Here is a 20,301-nt window from a genome sequence, read left to right as displayed (position 1 = left end):
TTGTTTGTTCGTTTTTTATTGGGCAACATCATCTAGAGATGGCGTTGCCTACTACGTTCAAGGTCCGGAATGTATTGCATTCCAAAGCTTGGTGCACACATGAAAAGCTGTCATTTCTCTGAACATGCAATTTCCTGAGGTTTGACCACATAAACAACATGATGCATCCCGACCCAGGAGTTAGAGGCAACAGTCTATGGGAAAAAAGTTAATCAGTTCAGTGATGTACGCATTCTCTTCCTTGTATCCTGAGGATTTAAAGTTGGCAGCTGGCATGCTTAGACTCAGCCATGAATAAAGGATTGATTTAGCTGCAGCTCCAACCACACATTGCAGGGAGGAGCCGGTCAACACATATAAACATACATGTAATGTTGTATATAATATATGTGCTGGCTTGCCTTGGCCAGGGATAAGCAGTCTCCGCTGTGTGCATCACTGTGACTGGCCTGCTGGCTGCCAAGCACAGGAAACATCAGTCTGCTGGTCAATCATCTTCTATAACCCCTGTCCCCAGACTCCCATTGGCTTATAGGATTCAGGGGCGGGCTTATAGAAGATGATAGACAAGCAGAGTAGTGTCTCCCATGCATCGGCAGCCGGTAGGTCAGTCACAGTTATACACACAGTATGTTTATGTGTGCTGACCAGCTCCCCCTGCAATTTGTGGTCACAGCTGCAGCCCAGGGGCAACAGCTGCCACTGTTCCCAACATGGACATCTTGTCAAATCAGAGGTTACACATGTGAAATTTCTAGCTATTCATCAATAAAACCATCCATCCTCTTAGTAAAGCAGCCTGTTCTGCAGAGACAGGGTAAACCTCACCTGCTGAAAATGGCATCAGGGCATTGTGGTTCTTAAACTTCCCGTTTTCATCCAGGAAATTGTTTGGGTTGAAGTCCTCTGGGTTGTTGAACTGGGTCTTGTCATAGTGTACACCTGTCAGTAGTGGGATGAAGACTGTTCCCTGGTGGTATGGAGAAATGTAAAAAAAATCACTAGTTGGAATTTTTTATTGTTTCATTGCCTTTATTCTATTGAAAAAATTAATTGTTACCTTACAGAACGTATAATTACGAATCTTTGTGTCCATGATGAGTTTATGTGGAAGACCTAGTGGAGCTATATTAGCATGTCTCTGAACCTCATGTATAAAAGCTTCAGTATAAGGCATCTTATGCCTGTCCTCATAATTTGGTGAACGAAAACCAATGACATCATCTATCTCTTGGTTGACCTTTTCTGTGGAAACAGAATATAACAAAACAATATTTCCATAAACTCATTGTTTTAAAATTCTTATCAAAACTATATGTATACTCTGGTACTGATTCCAAGTTGCATGCACATAAAATGTCTGCAATAAGCATACACACCTGGGAGCAGCTATGGGCATACGCATCTCAACCACATCTCCAATTGTGGTGAATGGGAGTAACTGTTTTCGCAACAGGATGATCATAAATGTTTTGATATTGTGTCATGGTTGTGTACTGTGGACGGAATTGTGGTCTATTAAGAGTTAAGCAGATGCAGTGATCCATCTGATTTTAGGATGATCTCTTGAACTAAGAATACTGTAGAACTGGTGAAAATGTGCTGCTGATGATGATGGCTACTATCACAAGTATAGATGTGGACAATTCTAATTTGATGAATATCCGCATTCAGTTCCAAGGTTGCAATTGCAGCTTACTTGCATGCCAGCCTAAACCATGCCCTTTGTGTCCTGTACATACCTGCTACATTGGGGTGTTTCAAGAGAAATAAAAAGTGGTAATACAAAGTATTGGACACTGTTTCAGCCCCAGCGAAGACCAAAATCATGACGCTCATCAACAAAGTATTGTGATTGTAGTAGGTGCCATTGTTTTTCTCCTCCTGAATTTTGGATTTTGTGGAAAAGGGAGGATACAAAAAAAGTTATTTAGATCAATAAGAGTTTTATAGAGTGTTTTGTAGTAAAAAGAAAGTATTACATTGTATACCTTGCAAATCACAACAGTGTTGGGAACCTAGCTTAATCTATAGATGTATGGTCCACCTAAAAGGAACATGACTCAATTGAAAACCTATAAAGACAGGCACACAACCAACACAACCTCTATAACATTACCATCTCAACATTAACATGTGCAAACATGCTTTATAGATCCCTAAAACATACATTTTATAACTTGATTTAGTCAAATGAATAATTCATATGAAAAACTTTTATACAGGTTGACTATCCCTTATCCAAAATGCTTGGGACCAGAGGTATTTTGGATATCGGATTTTTCCGTATTTTGGAATAATTGCATACCATAATGAGATATCATGGTGATGGGACCCAAGTCTAAGCACAGAATGCATTTATGTTTCATATACACCTTATACACACAGCCTGAAGGTAATTTTAGCCAATATTTTGTATAACTTTTTGCATTAAACAAAGGGTGTCTACAATCACACAATTCATTTATGTTTCATATACACCTTATACACACAGCCTGAAGGTCATTTAATACAATATTTTTAATAACTTTGTGTATTAAACAAAGTTTGTGTACATTGAGCCATCAAAAACAAAGGTTTCACTATCTCACTCTCACTCAAAAAAGTCCGTATTTCGGAATATTCCGTATTTCGGAATATTTGGATATGCGATACTCAACCTGTAGTATATTGAACCAATATGAAGTCATCATTCAACAATACGATCACAATTACAGTACTTACCCACATACTGTACAGTAATACCTACCTAAAAGAGAGTTCTGATTTTATACTTATCAGTATTGGGGTGAATGCTGCTCTCTAAGTGAGGAGTAGTTATTACTAATCATTAGTTGGTACATTTTTATTGTTTTTTTTATTATTTTATTCAAATATCCAAACATATTTTTACCTTATGAAGTATATTCTTTCCAAAAAAAGTTTGTACGTTTTTTTTTGGAACATGGAGATAATTTTCTTTTACATTCAACACACAAGTACATTAAGGGCATGAATATACAGTACAAGCTTGATATGGCAACTGGATATGTAGCCTATTTTCTGATGGCTGGATCTCCAAATATGACCATTAGCAGACAAACCTCTTGTGGATGGATCTTCACATTTATTAAAAGGGATTGAAACCAGAACCTGCAGTCATATGTATCCTAGGAGTGTCGGACTGGGGCATGAAGGGCCCACCGGGGAATGCAATGGCAGAGGCCCATGTTTAGGGGTGTGACAAGTCTCAGTGGCTACTGTGTTCGCATTGAATTAATTTAAAAAAAATTACAAATAGACAACAGATAATGGGGGTCATTCCGAGGGTTCACTCGCTGCAGTTTGTCGAAGTGCAGCGATCAGGTCAGATCTGCGCATGCACCGACGCCGCAGTACACCGGCGCATGCTGAACGGCCGTAGGCAGTTGTTCCCTAGCTATCACAGGCGGTCGCTGGGTGGGGGAGGGGGCTGGACGGCGGCGTTAAGCCGCCGTTTAGGGGGAGTGGTCAAGCCAACGCAGGCATGGCCGGATCATTGGGGGGGGGGGGGAGCCGCGGCGACTGCGTGACATCACACACAGCCACTGTGTCCCGGGCAGCGAAGAGGTTCTCCTGGTAAGCCACAGGAGCTGCGCTGGCCGGGAGTTACTCCTCAAATGCAAAAGTATCGCCGCTGTGCGATGCTTTTGCATTTCTGCAGGTCGGGGGGGCGTCACTGACATGTGGGGCGGACTAGCCCTGTGCTGGGCATACCCCCGCATGTCTGAGTGCCTGATCGTAGCTGTGCTAAATTTAGCACAGATATGATCAGCTCGGAATGACCCCCAATGTTGGATAATTGTATTGTACACACTTTTTCTCTTCTTTTTCATTATCCATTATTTTATATTTCACCATTTTAACAATTAAATAATGAGATATTTAAATGTATACCAATAAAGTGATAAACTTTTAATAAAAATTGTTTGAGTCCCAGTGCACGCTGGTAAAAAAAATCTTCTTTTCTTACAGTATATTGTGATGTTCATATTAAATGGTTAGTAGCACCTCACAAGAAGCCCATACTGAGCAAATTTGAGAGAAGATTATAGATACTGTACTTGACAATAGGATTTTAATACCTACTGGTAAATCCTTTTCTCTTAGTCCGTAGAGGATGCTGGGGACTCCATAAGGACCATGGGGTATAGACGGGATCCGCAGGAGACATGGTCACTTTAAGACTTTAATGGGTGTGAACTGGCTCCTCCCTCTATGCCCCTCCTCCAGACCTCAGTTATAGGAACTGTGCCCAGGGAGACGGACATTTCGAGGAAAAGGATTTTTGTTAAACCAAGGGTGAGATAAACACCAGCTCAAACCACAACACCGTACAACATGGCTTTTAACTAAATACCAGTTAACGGCATGAACCAAAATCGGCAAGAGGCTGATCTTAACCGAAACACAACCTTCGTGTAACATAAGCAATAACTATTAACAAGTACTGCAGCTAGAGTCCGCACTGGGACGGGCGCCCAGCATCCTCTACGGACTACGAGAAAAGGATTTACCAGTAGATATTTAAATCCTATTTTCTCATACGTCCTAGAGGGTGCTGGGGACTCCATAATGACCATGGGGTTTATACCAAAGCTTCAGAACGGGCGGGAGAGTGCGGATGACTCTGCAGCACCGATTGAGCAAACATGAGGTCCTCATCAGCCAGGGTATCAAACTTGTAGCATTTTGCAAAAGTATTTGAACCCGACCAAGTAGCCGCTCGGCAAAGTTGTACCGCCGAGACTCCTCGGGCAGCCGCCCAAGATGAGCCCACTTTCCTGGTAGAATGGGCCTTCACCGACTTCGGTAACGGCAATCCAGCCGTAGAATGAGCATGCTGAATCGTATTACAGATCCAGCGAACAATAGTCTGCTTGGAAGCAGGATTTCCAATCTTGTTGGAAGCATACAGGACAAACAGAGCCTCTGTTTTCCTAATACGAGCCGTTCTGGCTACGTAAATTTTCAAAGCTCTGACCACATCGAGGGACTTTAATTCAGCCAAGGCTTCAGTAGCCACAGGCACCACAATAAGTTGGTTCATGTGAAATGAAGAAACCACCTTTGGGAGAAATTGTTGACGAGTTCTCAATTCCGCTCTATCCACATGGAAGATCAAATAGGGGCTCTTGTGAGACAAAGCCGCTAATTCCGACACCTGCCTTGCGGATGCCAAGGCCAAAAGCATGACCACTTTCCAAGTGAGAAATTTCAACTCAACCTTCTGTAAAGGTTCAAACCGATATGACTGAAGGAACTGCAACACCACGTTAAGGTCCCACGGTGCCACTGGGGGCACAAATGGAGGTTGGATGTGCAGCACACCTTGCATGAAAGTCTGAACTTCTGGAAGGGAGGCCAATTCTTTTTGAAAGAAAATTGTTATGGCCGAAATCTGCACCTTAATGGAGCCTAACTTTAGGCCCGCATCCACACCTGCTTGCAAAAAATGGAGAAAACGACCCAGCTGAAATTCTTCCATAGGAGCCTTCTTGGATTCACACCAAGACACATATTTTTTCGAAATACGGTGACAATGCTTCGCCATTACCTCCTTTCCAGCTTTAAGTAGTGTGGGGATGACTTCACCGGGAATACCCTTTCGAGCTAGGATTTGGCGTTCAACCGCCATGCCATCAAACGCAACCGTGGTAAGTCCTGGAACACGCACGGCCCTTGCTGTAACAGATCCTTTCTTAGAGGAAGAGGTCAGGGATCTCCTATGAGTAACTCCTGAAGCTCCGGATACCAGGCCCTCCGTGGCCAATCTGGAACAATGAGTATCGCCTTAACCCTTGTTCTTCTTATGATCCTTATCACCTTTGGAATGATTGGAAGTGGAGGGAACACATAGACCGACCGAAACACCCACGGTGTCACCAGGGCGTCTACTGCAACTGCTTGCGGGTCCCTCGACCTGGAACAATATTTCTGAAGTTTCTTTTTGAGGCGAGATGCCATCATGTCTATTTGAGGTATTTCCCAATGACTTGTCACTTCTGCAAAGACCTCTTGATGCAGACCCCACTCCCCTGGATGGAGATCGTGTCTGCTGAGAAAGTCTGCCTCCCAGTTGTCCACACCTGGAATGAAGACAACCGACAGAGCGCTTGCATGTTTTTCCGCCCAGCTGAGAACTTTTGTGGCCTTCGCCATCGCCGCTCTGCTCCTTGTTCCGCCCTGGCGGTATATGTAAGCCACTGCTGTAATGTTGTCCAACTGAATCAGGATGGGCCAGCCGCGAAGAAGATGTTCCGCTTGTAGAAGGCCATTGTAGATGGCCCTTAATTCCAGAATGTTTATGTGCAGACAAGCTTCCTGGTTTGATCATTTTCCCTGGAAATTTTCCCCTTGTGTGACCGCTCCCCTGCCTCGGAGACTTGCATCCGTGGTTACCAGGTTCCAATCCTGGATCCCGAACCTGCGTCCCTCTAAAAGGTGAGAACTTTGGAGCCACCACATGAGAGAAATTCTGGTCCTGGAAGATAGGCTTATTTTCCGGTGCATGTGTAGGTGAGACCCGGACCACTTGTCCAACAGGTCCCACTGAAACACCCTGGCATGGAACCTGCCAAACGGAATGGCCTCGTAGGCCGCCACCATCTTCCCCAACACCCGAGTGCATTGATGAATCGACACTCTTGCCGGTTTCAGAATCCCTTTGACCATGTTCTGGATTTCCAGAGCTTTTTCCACTGGGAGAAAAACTTTCTGTAGTTCTGTGTCCAGAATCATGCCCAAGAATGACAGCTGTGTTGTCTGAACCAACTGTGACTTTGGCAAATTTAGGAGCCAACCATGTTGTTGCAGAATTGTCAGGGAGAGCGTAACGTTTCTTAGTAACTGCTCCTTTGATCTCGCCTTTATCAGGAGATCACCCAAGTACGGGATAATTGTGACACCCTGCTTGCGCAGGAGCTGTGGAAAGCCCAAAAGGCAACGTCTGAAATTGGTAATGACAATCCTAAACCGCAAACCTCAGGTAAGCCTGATGTGGAGGATATATGGGGACATGTAAGTAGGCATCTTTTATGTCGACTGACACCATAAAATCTCCCCCCTTCCAGACTGGAGATCACTGCTCGGAGAGATTCCATCTTGAATTTGAAACTTTTCAGATATAAATTGAGGGATTTTAAGTTCAGAATCGGTCTGACTGAGCCATCCGGCTTCGGGACCACGAACAGGCTTGAATAAAAGCCTTCTCCCCGTTGTGACGGGGGTACCGTGACAATGACTTGATGTTGACACAGCTTTTGTATTGCAGCGCATACTATATCTCTTTCCGGAAGAGAAGCTGGCAAGGCCGATTTGATAAAATCGGTGAGGGGGCATGTCTTGAAATTGCAGTTTGTACCCTTGGGTCACTATTTCTAGTACCCAAGGATCTAGGGCCGAGCGAGCCCAGACCTGACTGAAGAGTTGAAGACGTGCCCCCACTCGTGCGAACTCCAGCAGCAGAGCACCAGCGTCATGCGGTGGATTTGGCAGAAGCCGGGGAGGACTTCTGCTCTTGGGAGCTTGCCACAGCCGGCGACCTTAATCCCCTTCCCCTACCTCTAGTAGCAAGGAAGGAGGACCCTCGTCCTTTTTTGAATATTAGACCGAAAGGACTGCATCTGATAATGGGGCGTATTCTTTTGTTGAGCAGGGACATAAGGTAGAAAAGATGACTTACCCCCGGTAGCTGTAGATACCAGGTCTGTGAGGCCCTCACCAAACAAAACACCACCCTTATACGGCAGAGACTCCGTAGCCTTCTTAGAGTCAGCATCACCATTCCATTGATGAGTCCATAATGCTCTCCTAGCCGAGACTGCCATGGCATTGGCCCTTGATCCCAAGAGGCCAATATCTCTCGCAGCCTCCCTGAGGTAGACTGCAGCGTCCCTGATATGACCCAGTGTCAAAAGAACGCTATCCCTATCCAGGGTGTCTAATTCAGATGACAAGTTATCTGCCCACTTTTCAATCGCACTACTCACCAATGCCAATGCCACGGCAGGTCTGAGCAGCGTACCCGTAGTGATATAAATATATTTCAAGATAGTTTCCTGCCTACGATCCGCAGGATCCTTTAGGGCTGCCATGTCAGGGGACGGAAGCGCCACCTTCTTGGACAACCGTGCTAGAGCTTTGTCCACAAAGGGTGTTGACTCCCACTTTTCCCTGTCCTCAGAGGGGAACGGATATGCCATAATTCTCTTGGGAATCAGTAACTTTTTGTCAGGAATTTCCCAAGCCTTTTCAAAAAGAGTGTTCAGCTCATGAGAGGGAGGAAACTTTACCTCAGGTTTCTTTCTCTTAAACATACAGACCCTACTATCAGGAACAGCCGGGTCTTCCGTGATATGTAACACGTCCTTTATTGCCACAATCATGTACTGAATGCTCTTAACCAGTTTAGGATTCAATCTGGCATCAGTATAGTCGACACTGGAGTCCGAATCCGTGTCAGTATCTGTGTCTGCTATCTGGGTAAATGACCGCTTCTGCGACCCTGAGGGGGTCTGAGTTTGGGATAAAGCATCTTCCATGGATTGTGTCCACGTTTGGTTTTGAGCCTCAGATTTATCCAACCTCTTATTTAATAAAGCCACATTTGCATTCAAGACACTCCACATATTTACCCAATCAGCAGTCGGCGGTGCCGACAGATTCACTCCCACACTCTGTTCTGCCCCCACTCCAGCTTCCTCCTGGGAAGAGCATTCCGCCTCAGACATGTCGACACACTTGTACCGACACCCACTATCACACTGGGCTATAGGGGACAGACCCACAATAAGGCCTGTTAGAGAAAACACAGAGGGAGTTTGCCAGCTCACACCCAGCGCCTAACCCGGTCCGACACTGATATACAATGCCTCAGACCAGCAGCGCTTTTAATATATATATTAATCAACACCAAATTAGCTGTGCCCCCCCCCCCCCTGTTTTACACCCTGTTACTTGGACAGTAGTGAGGAGGCCAGGACCAGCGTCTCTGCAGCTGCTGTGAAGAGAAAATGGCACTGATTAGAGCTGGGAGGGCTAAGCCCCGCCCCCTTAATGGCGCGCTTAAGTCCCGCTATTTTTTATACTGGCGGGGGTCTGTATACAGTGCCTATGTACTGTATACCCTTATTGCCGGGTGTAAACAGAGGTTTATTGCTGCCCCCCATGTAGTGCCGCTTGTGTGTGGGAGCAATGGCGCGCAGCGCGACCGCTGCGCGGTACCTCCGAGACAGTGAAGTCTTCTGCCGTCTTAACTGAAGTCTTCTTTGCTTCGGTTACTCACCCGGCTTCTTTCTTCTGGCTCTGCAAGGGGGACGACGGCGCCGCGCGGCTCCGGGAACGAGCAGCTAGGCTATAGTCCTATACCAAGTGATCAGACCCTCTGGAGCTAATGGTGTCTAGTAGCCTAAGAAGCAGAGCCTTTAACTCACAGAAGTAGGTCTGCTTCTCTCCCCTTAGTCCCACGAAGCAGGGAGCCTGTTGCCAGCAGTGCTCCCTGAAAATAATGAACCTAACATAAAGTCTTTTTCAGAGAAACTCAGTAGAGCTCCCCTGTGTGTGACCAGTCTCTCTGGGCACAGAATCTAACTGAGGTCTGGAGGAGGGGCATAGAGGGAGGAGCCAGTTCGCACCCATTTAAAGTCTTAAAATGCCCATGTCTCCTGCGGATCCCGTCTATACCCCATGGTCCTTATGGAGTCCCCAGCATCCTCTAGGACGTATGAGAAATATATTTACTGGTGCGGGATTTGTTCTCTGTTTGTGTATATGTATATGCACCTGTCTGAAATCAAATGGAACTCTGCATACAAACACATAAGAATATCCCTGAATCCACCACCTACATGCCCAAGACAAGACCTGTTCAAGGCACACATCCTTTGTTCTGTTAGCCAGTTGCTGATGAGTTCACCAACTAAGCTGCAAATTAAGAAATCATTTTTGAGCTATCATGCATCCTAACCAATGGACATAGGGGGTCATTCCGAGTTGATCTCTAGCTGCCATTGTTCGCAGCACAGCGATCAGGCTAAAAATCGGCATTTCTGCGCATGCGTATGCACCGCAATGCGCAGGTGCGTCGTATGGGTACAATGTGCATCGTGGGTTTGCACAGAGTCTAACGAACATTCCATTCGCACGGCCGAACGCAGGAAGATTGACATGAAGTGGACGTTTCTGGGTGTCAACTGACCGTTTTCAGGGAGTGCTTAGAAAAACGCAGGCATGGCTGGGCGTTTGCTGGGCGGGTGTGTGACGTCAAAAGCTGTCCCTCCGTCGTTAGAATCAACGCACATGAAGAATAACTACAGGGCTGGTCTTGTTTTGCACAAAATGATTTTGCAGGCGCTCTGCTGCACAAGCGTTTGCACTTCTGCAAAGCGAAAATACACTCCCCAGTGGGCGGTGACAATGCGTTTGCTCGGCAGCTAAAAGTAGCCAACGAGCGATCAACTCGGAATGACCCCATAGTCATAGCTATAATAGGTGCAGGGAGTGCGGCTGCTATAGGGTCTAGCCCGACTCCAGGGTCAGCCCTCCCCCTCACCCAGTTACATTGGCACATCTGCTGTCTTGGCCAGCTCTGTCTCTCCTCACTGATGCATTGCTGGGATGAGGAGGCATTGCCATGGTATGGGGATGTACCAGCAGGTTCAACACAGCAGGGGGAGGGGATATGAAAAGTTTGCTATTGGTCCCCCTTTGGTATAGTTAGGCCCCTGTCAATGGATTTAATCCATTCTCAGTAGTAATTAATAGTCCATGGAAATAATGCTTTCGAGGTGCTGGCGCTGATACGCAGTTGAACGCAAGTCCATTTGTGGAGCGTATCTTGCATATTTTATGCACTGCAGTTACACAGTGCTAAATGTATGCAGAATCATAAAGAAAGCTTCACTTGTTACTTAAGGGGCATACGTGAGTGTGAATGGGGCATGCATAGGTAAAGTTCACAGATTGGGGTATATTTACTAAGGTCCCGATTTTGACCGAGATGCCGTTTTTTCTTCAAAGTGTCATCTCGGTAATTTACTAAGCAAAAATCACGGCAGTGATGAGGGCATTCGTAATATTTTGGAAGTCCTAGGAAAAAATCACGAATCAATACACCATCGGTCAAATACGCCTGCAATTTGCTAGAAATCGGTCATTTACTAAAAAGTGCAAAACACAAACACTGCCGACAATAGCCAAACACTGCCGTGATAAAATACAAATCGTGAAAAAGTGCTAAAAAAAACCAGACCTGCTTTTTTATCCCGTGTTTGTATAGGCATGCACGGATCCATGAGATCCGTGCATGTTTTTCAGTGGGAAGGGGGGGGGAATGTTCTAAAAAAAAAAAATTTAAATTGCGTGGGGTCCCCCCTCCTGAGGCAAACCAGCCTCGGGCTCTTTGAGCCGATCCTGGTTGCAGAAATATGGGGAAAAAATGGACAGGGGTTCCCCCATATTTAAGCAACCAGCATCGGGCTCTGCGCCTGGTCCTGGTTCCAAAAATACGGGGGACAAAAAGAGTAGGGGTCCCCCGTATTTTTGAAACCAGCACCGGGCTCCACTAGCTGGACAGATAATGCCACAGCCGGGGGTCACTTTTATACAGTGCCTTGCGGCCGTGGCATCAAATATCCAACTAGTCACCCCTGGCCGGAGTACCCTGGGGGAGTGGGGACGCCTTCAATCAGGGGTCCCCCCCCCAGCCACCCAAGGGCCAGGGGTGAAGCCCGAGGCTGACCCCCCATCCAATGGGCTGCTGATGGGGGGCTTATAGCCTTTGTTCAAAGTGTTTGATATTGTTTTTAGTAGCAGTACTACAAGGCCCAGCAAGCCTCCCCCGCAAGCTGGTACTTGGAGAACCACAAGTACCAGCATGCGGCGGAAAAATGGGCCCGCTGGTACCTGTAGTACTTCTACTAAAAAAATACCCCAATAAAGACATCACACACACACCTTGAAAATATAACTTTAATACATCCATCCACACCTCCATATACACATACTTACCTTATGTTCCCACGCAGGTCGGTCCTCTTCTCCAGTAGAATCCATGGTGTACCTGTAGAAAAAAATATACTCACATAATCCATGGTTGAAGGCTCCTCTGCTTGTAATCCTTTTGTAATCCACGTACTTGAAAAAATAAAAAAACGGACACCCGACCACGAACTGAAAGGGGACCCATGTTTTCACATGGGACCCCTTTCCCCGAATGCCAGAAACCCACTCTGACTGATGTCTAAGTGGGTTTTCATCAGCCACTTTCAGGTCAGCGGTGAGGTCACTTTCGGTCAACCGCTGACCTGAAAGTTCCCACCATTGGTTACAATGGAGCGCATAGGCGCTACATTGTAACACTGACGTGTGCCGCCTGTCATACAGTACAGGAGCACACAGCCGATCAGGAGGGTGCCACAACGTGGCGCTCCCTGATTGGCTGAAGAAACCCACTTAGACATCAAGTACCAGCTTGCGGGGGAGGCTTGCTGGGCCTTGTAGTACTGCTACTAAAAACAATAACAATCACTTTTCACAAAGGCTATCAGCCCCCCATCCGCAGCCCATTGGATGGGGGGGACAGTCTCGGGCTTCACCCCTGGTCCTTGGGTGGCTGGGGGGGGGGGCCCTTGATTGAAGGGGTCCCCACTCCCCCAGGGTACCCCGGCCAGGGGTGACTAGTTGGATATTTGATGGCACGGCCGCAAGGCACTGTATAAAAGTGACCCCCGGCTGTGGCATTATCTGTCCAGCTAGTGGAGCCCGGTGCTGGTTTCAAAAATACGGAGGACCTTTACTCTTTTTGTCCCCCGTATTTTTGGAACCAGGACCAGGCGCAGAGCCCAATGCTGGTTGCTTAAATATGGGGGAACCCCTGTCCATTTTTTCCCCATATTTCTGCAACCAGGATCGGCTCAAAGAGCCCGAGGCTGGTTAGCCTTAGGAGGGGGGACCCCACGCAATTTTTTTTTTACATTTAAACATTTTTTTTTTTACAAGCTGCACAATGAAGCCCAGCACGGATCTCTCAGATCCGGCCGAGATTCATTGTTTTAAAGTCGGCAGTGTTTTACAAGTCACTCACGTAAAACACTGCCAAAAAAACCGAATGACATCGACATCGGAAAACCCGAAAATGCAGAATACGGCAGCTTAGTAAATTAGTCGTAATCAATTCAAAAAGTTGCATATTTACACTTTCGATGTCATTCGTGATTGAACTTTGACCTCAAACGGGAAAATACGAATCTTAGTAAATTTACCCCATTGTGTGTTGATGGAATTGCGAGTTCAGTGTACACGTAAAAATGCCTGTTTTCAGACAGATCATTTGCACCTACAGTAGTATAAGGTTCATGCAAGTGCCTGCTGTTGATGACAGGTACCAAGTCAAGTGAATGGTTTGGGACAGTCATACAAAACAGTGCATGCAACTCATCAAACAGGGCAAAATATGGGAACAATTAAAGCTGATTCAAATGCAATCCAAGAACACTCAAATGCAATCCAAGCCCAAAGTGTACAAACAATTTTACATTCATGACATACCTGTAGATCTTTTCTTTTTTTTTTTTCTTTTTTTTTTAAAGTCGAAAACAGTACAATACAACAATAGGTACATCAGGAAATACAATGAATCAATATATGTTCCAATAAATGTTGCACGACAAACTGAACAGATGGGTCCATGGTTATCTTGACTAGTTTTCTGCGCCTAGGCGCAACATGACTTATTAGCATAAACCATTCATCTATTGTTCTCAGCTGCAATGCAATACAGAGAACAATATAACAGGGGATTAAGTCATTACAGCAGGGGATTAAGTCCGACTGGCCAGTCTCAGTTAATCCTATTAAAGGTCAGGATAAATGTGGACCCATCTGTATATCCAAATATAAAACTGTAGTAAAGTCCACTTAAATTTTATATTTTTTGTAGCCCTGCAGAACAAATCAAAAGATACAAATGCCATAAAATAGGGGGAAGGAAAATCACAATCCATTCTTAACGAAATGTTACACGGCTGAACCTGCAGTGAGAGTAGCGAATGAGCCTATAAATTGCAAGGCAATTGTCTCTGAAAATGTTGGTACCATGGGCTCCATACTACACAGAATCTATCTACCGAATCGTGAAGCAAGGCAGTAATATAGTCCATTGCGGCTATGAACCAAATTTTATTAATCAGCGCTTGTAGGGATGGAGCAGCTGGTTGTTTCCAGTTAGCTGCTATCATTACGTTGGCAGAATTGAATATATGAGTACATAATTTGCTCCTTGGTCTGGAAATCCGTTCCAGTGGCTTGCAAAGCAATGTGTGAAGTGGGCTTTTGGGGATAGAGGAATTAAAGATTATACCTAATAGGGAAAAAAACATCATTCCAATAAGGGCCTACAGTATCCTTGGGCAATCCCACCATATTTGTAAGAAGGAGCCCTTGGGACCACAATTTCTCCAACAAAAATCTGAACTTAAAGGAAAGATATTTGCATTCTTACAGGAACCATGCACCACCTTGAGTAAACTTTCAAAGCGTTTTCTTTGATATTCAAATTTATAGAGACTTTGGCAACCAACTCTGCAATTTCTGACAAATCCTCCTCCTCTAAAGTTATAACAAAATCACGTTCTTAGGCTAGTTTGAATGGCTCTTTGGAAGGGGGGGAGCCGGCCAGGAGAGAGTACAGAATTGATATAATGCCTCTACAGTCAGGGGTATAAAAACACAACCGTTCAAAAAGAGTTGGGGGTCTGAGTTTGCCGGGATTACTCAAGGAATGTACGAAATTGGTAATCTGCATATAGTCGAAGTGTCTAGTGTGTTGCATGCCATATTTCTCACATAGGGCTGAGACATTTTGTGGGGCAAATTCCCCCGAGATGTGTAAAAGCCTGGTTATTCCCACTGTGACCCATGGATGCATATATGAGGCCATACAACCCAAGGGGACGTTGGGGTTGTACCCCAACGTGTTGGGGTGGTGCCAATTTGAATTTCCTATTCAGGCTATCCCAAGTTTTTACTAAATGAGCACAAGTATTGACACTGACGAGGCTGGTCCATATGTGGAGGTAACCATGGGAGAAAAGTAACCAGGCGATAATTAATTAGATCATTTTCCAGAGATACCTACTTCTTGCACCCTTATTGAGTGTGCCAAGCCACAATGTGACTCAGTTGTGTAGCTTGGAAGTACCGTTTAAATATAGGTAGGCCTAGGCCACCATTAGTCGAGGATTTAGCGAGATATTGTTTGCTGTGTCTAGGTGTTTTCTTTGACCAAATAAATTTGCCGCACAAAGATTGTACGTTACAAAGATATGAAGTAGGAATAACTATAAGAATAGTTTGAAACAGATATAGCAATCTTGGAAGAATATTCATTTTAACGGAGTTTATTTTGTCCATCCAAGAAATGCACAAGGGAGTTCATTTAGCTATGTCCTGTTTAATAGGGATGTAATTGGCTTTAAACAGTTGGTCATAGTGTTTTGTGATGTGGATTCCAAGATATTTAATATATTTAGGCCGCCAGACATAATCAAAATTTAGCTCCAATAGCTTCAACGAGGCATAAGGAAGGTGAAAAGCCAAAGCCTCGGATTTAGTGCTATTCTTCTTGTGTCCCGATAAACTACCATATATTGGTAGTTCAGCCTGTAAGTTAGGGAGAGGTGTCAAAGAGACGATAAAGAAAGTAGAACGTCGTCAGCAAAGAGTGAGTTTATGTATTGGGAACCCTGAACTGAAATCCCTTTAATATCAGGATTCTGCCTGATGTAAGCCGCGAGGGGTTCAATACTTAGGGTGTATAACAAAGGGGACAGGGGGCAACCCTGTCTGGTGCCATTATCCAAACTGAAGGAAGGAGAAGAGAGCCTATCAGTGGAAACTATTGCCACAGGGTTATGATACAGAACTTGCAATGCAGACATAAAGCCACCACAAAAGCCATAAGATCTCAATGTTTGGAACATAAAAGGCCAAGATAGGCGGTCAAAGACGTTTTCAGCGGCCAATGATAACAGAACTGCTGGAGTTCTATGATTATTGATGTATGATATTAAATTGATTGTATGCCTAGTGTTGTCAAGGGCCTGTCTTGTAGGAACAAATCGCACTTGATCTGCGTCGATCAGTTGTATCAAGTATAAATTGAGCCTGATAGCCAATATTTTCGCAAATAGCTTTATGTCTGCATTGATAAGTGAAATAGGTCTGTAGCGCGCGCAACATGTGGGGTCTTTTCCCGGTTTAGAAAGAACATTGATTGCTGATTTTAAGGAGTCTACGTGAAAACGTTCATCTTTCATCACTTTGTTAAAAACAGCAACCAAATGGGGAGCCAGTAAATCTGAAAAATACTTGTGGTAAGACACAAGGAAACCATCAGGACCTGATGCCTTAGATGGTTTTTGAGTATTTAGGGCTGAATGAAATTCCTCAAGTGAAATCGGGGAGTTTAGGGCACGTATGGCAAAGTCCAAGAGTTTAGGAAGGTTACTGTTATCTAAGTATTTCTGAGCAATGTCAGAAGGCGTGTCAGGTCCAGCAACCGGGTCTGCCAGGTTATAGAGAGATTTATAGTAAGTATAAAACGATATTGATAGATCCCAGGTAATAACTAAGGACAGTCAAATCATTTCTAAGTGCCAGGATAGTTTGAGAGGCTCTTTTTGTTCTAAGTTTTGCTTCCAAAAGGTAGTCAGTTTTAATACTTTTTCGTAAAATTTTAAGTTGAGATACGTGACGGATGGGACTGAAGTTCACCTCTGACAATCTGGATCTGGCTTAAAACACAAGTGGAGTGGGGTTGTTTGTGTGTGCGTTCTAGTTGAGTTAATTGAGGTGTGAGAAAGGTGATCCTCTCGTTCTGTTGCTTTTTCCTATAGGTCGTATATTTAATTATCGCACCCCTAAGGACTGCCTTATGGGCTTCCCACATTACTGGGAGGGAAACATCATCCGTAACATTAATGTCAAAATAGTCTTGCAATTGGGTTTTAATGTACTCCTTGAAATGTGGGATGATAAGGAGGGTTTCATTTAACCCCCCCCAGAATGGCGGCCCTTATGTGAATCCATTGGTTCAATAGAAGCCAAAACAATTGAGTGGTCTGATCAAACAATGTCTACCTTCATTAGTGTTTGTAGTAAGCCACTGCATCCAAGAATCATATCGATTCGAGTGTATGTACCATGGGGGTTTGAAAAGAAGGTGTAATCCTTGGAGGTCGGGTAGCATGCCCGCCATGTGTCGAATAGACCAGCCTCGGCCATGTGTCTTTTTAGGTTACACGGATGGTTACGCTGAGAATGCTGGCAATTTTGTCCGCTTCTTTCTAAATCTGACTATATTATCGAAATTGAAATCGCCACCCACCAGAAAGACACCTCTGCGAATGGATTGAATTTCCAAGAAAAGTTCTGAAAGAAGCCACTTTGGTCTACATTCAGAGCATATAAGTTCACCAGGGTCATAACTTGAGAGTCCACTTGAAATACCAGTATAATACTGTATATCGCCCTTCTTTATCTGTGTTGGTGGAAAGGATCTGAATCGGGACTGTGGCGCACAACAGGATAGCTACTCCATTCTTTTTTAACCACTTAACTGACGATTTATTTCACCGAAAACCGATCTGAAAGTGAGTGAATTGGGGGAAGAACATGACTTTAACCCTATCCCAAATGATTTTAGTTAAAAAAAAAAAAGGAATTTTTTTTTTTTACAATTTTTTACAATTTTTCTTTCAAACATCGGAATATTGATCGGGAACACAGCGACCATCGGAACATCGGGAACATCGGGAACATCGCGACCATCGCGGCTTTCATTTTGAAATCCGGACAGCCTGCAGGTATACAGGGGGGTTCTGGGGGTGGCTTGGGAGGGTTCATTTACTCTCCTCAGCGGCTGCCATTGTCTGCAGCTGCTGGAGGGGGGGATCCTGCCGTGCTGACCGATCAGCAGTCTCTAGACACGGGGAGAGTGCAGGGAGGCAGAGGGACCTCCCGGTCCCTCTGACAGAAGCAGCGGAGGGAAGTTTATCTTCCCTGCCGCTGCTAACACTCTCTATCTGACTGGTCGCATCCTGTGCGACCAAGTCAGATAGAGCACTTGCAGGCATGGTCGCATCTGATGCGACCATGCCAGGCAAGTGGTTAAAGAGTGAGAGGAATACACTACGGTAGGGAAATGTCTAGATTCCAATGAGGCGGGGAGTGTTTTCTGAAGTGTGTTTCCTAAAGAAACACAATATCCCCACGAAGGGTATTAAGTGTTCTGTATAAGAGAGAACATTTGTGGGGGGGGTTGGTATGAGTTGCTGGTGGCCGGGTCCCCTGCGGCCAGCATGCCGGCACCGGGATCCTGACCACTGGCTTGCCAACAGCGGGGCAAGCGCAAATGAACCCCTTGCGGGCACGGTGGTGCGCTACACGCACCACGCTATCTATTCTCCCTCCAGGGGGGTCGTGGACCCCCAAGAGGGAGAAAAGGTGTTGGTATTCTGGTTGTCGGGATTCCGGCGCCGGTATACTGTGCGTCGGGGTCCCAACAACAGGTATACTGAACACCACCCATTTGTGGGGGGTGTTTAATCCCTTAACATTCAGAGAGATTATATTAAGGGGCATAGTGGTAACTAGGTAGGCACACTCTAGGCCAAAAAATAAATGACAATAGCTGCTGCAGGGGAGTTGCTATAGGGAGGGGAGGGGTGGGATTGTGAACTAGAGAATTCCTCTCCAAAGAGGGAAGTGTTCACACAAAGTGGGTCCTACCAGGAGAAAGGGAAACAGGTGAGCTTAGAGACACAAGCTAACCTAGAGGACCCTGGTAATGGGAGTGCTATATAAAGTAATCATTTACCAGAGAATCGGAGAGAGCATAAATTGGAGGGCCATCTCTCAATTTAATCCCAACTATTGGGGGTTTGTATCAGGGATGTGCAGTCAGGGGAGGCAGTGCCTCCCCTGTCATAATGATTAAAATAATAAAAAGAAGATATTTATAAGTCTGTAATAAATATCTTCATTTATTATTTTAATAATGTCCCCCCCGTGAAAATGTTGGGCTGGGAGGCAGCAGGAGAGGTGCCTCCCACTGCTAACATAAAAGTCCGGGCAGCGGGGGGCGGGCAGGGGGCGGGGCGCAGCAATGGGCTGTGAAAGCCCATTGAAAAAGAATGGGGAAGCGGCACCTTTACTGGTGCCTCAATGGCAGGGGCGTGCATTCAGCCCTGATGAATGCACGCCCCCGTCAGTCCCCCAGATGTGATTCCCCCAGATGTGGTCATAATTGACCCCTAGTGTCTGAGCGGTGCTACCAAGGGAGAGATGTCATGAGTCATGACGTCTCTCCCATAGTAGAGAGGAGCCGGCAGACAGAGACGGAGGACAGCGCAGCAGGAGCGGTAAGTATTGTGTGTGTATTTTTTTTTTAATGTGTTTGTGTTTGGGGCACTGGCACAGCTAGGAGGCACAGCTACAGGGTGCACAACTACCAGGGGCACAACTACAAAGGGCACAGCTACAGGGGGCACAGCAACTGGGGGCACAACTACAAGGGGCATAACTACAGGGGCACATCTACAAGAGGAACAGCTACAGGGGCACAGCAACTGGGGGCACAACTACAAGGGGCACAGCTACAGGGGGCACAGCTACAAGGGGCACAATTACAGGGGTCACAACTACTGGGGGCACAGCCACAAGGGGCACAGCTACTGAGGGCAAAGCTACAGGGGGCACAGCTACAGGGGGCACAACAACTGGGGGCACAACTACAGGGGTCACAACTACTCAGGGTACTGCTACAAGGGGCACAGCAACTGGGGGCACAATTACAGGGTTCACAACTACTGGGGGCACAGCCACAAGGGGCAAAGCTACAGGGGGCACAGCTACAAGGGGCACGGCTACTGGGGGCAAAGCTACAGGCAGCACAGCGACTGGGGGCACAACTACTGGGGCACTGCTACTGGGGGCACAGCGACAGGGAGCACAGCGACAGGGGGCACAACTACAGGGGTCACAACTACTCGGGGCACTGCTACTGGGGGCACTGCTACAGGGGCAAAGCTACTGGGGGAACAGCTAGAGGGGTCACAACTACTAGGGGCACAGCTATTGGGGGCAAAGCTACAGGGGGCACAGCTACAAGGGGCACAACGAATGGGGGCACAGCTACAGGGGGCACAACTACTGGGGGCACAGCTACTGGGGGCACAGTGACTGGGGGCAAAGCTACAGGGGCCACAGCGACTGGGGGCACAA

The 20,301-nt window shown here is 46.0% G+C and overlaps 1 protein-coding gene across 4 annotated transcripts in view; it reads right to left on the bottom strand.

Annotated features, from left to right (window-relative positions):
• The window catches only part of LOC134949248 (cytochrome P450 2F2-like), a 107,567-nt gene that overhangs the window by 14,675 nt on the left and 72,591 nt on the right, over positions 1-20,301 (bottom strand). For all 4 annotated transcript variants that reach the window (XM_063937730.1, XM_063937727.1, XM_063937728.1 and 1 more), the window contains 3 exons: positions 1,743-1,884; positions 1,061-1,245; positions 829-970 (listed from right to left, as the gene is read on the bottom strand). In XM_063937730.1, the coding sequence (XP_063793800.1) occupies positions 829-970; positions 1,061-1,245; positions 1,743-1,884 (469 nt within the window). The remainder of the gene's footprint in view (positions 1-828; positions 971-1,060; positions 1,246-1,742; positions 1,885-20,301) is intronic.

The sequence above is a fragment of the Pseudophryne corroboree genome, chromosome 8 (assembly GCF_028390025.1).
Source record: "Pseudophryne corroboree isolate aPseCor3 chromosome 8, aPseCor3.hap2, whole genome shotgun sequence".
Classification (NCBI taxonomy): Eukaryota; Metazoa; Chordata; class Amphibia; order Anura; family Myobatrachidae; genus Pseudophryne; species Pseudophryne corroboree.
The sequence above is the reverse complement of the archived record's forward strand: the minus strand, read 5'-3'. Positions and strand labels throughout refer to the sequence as shown.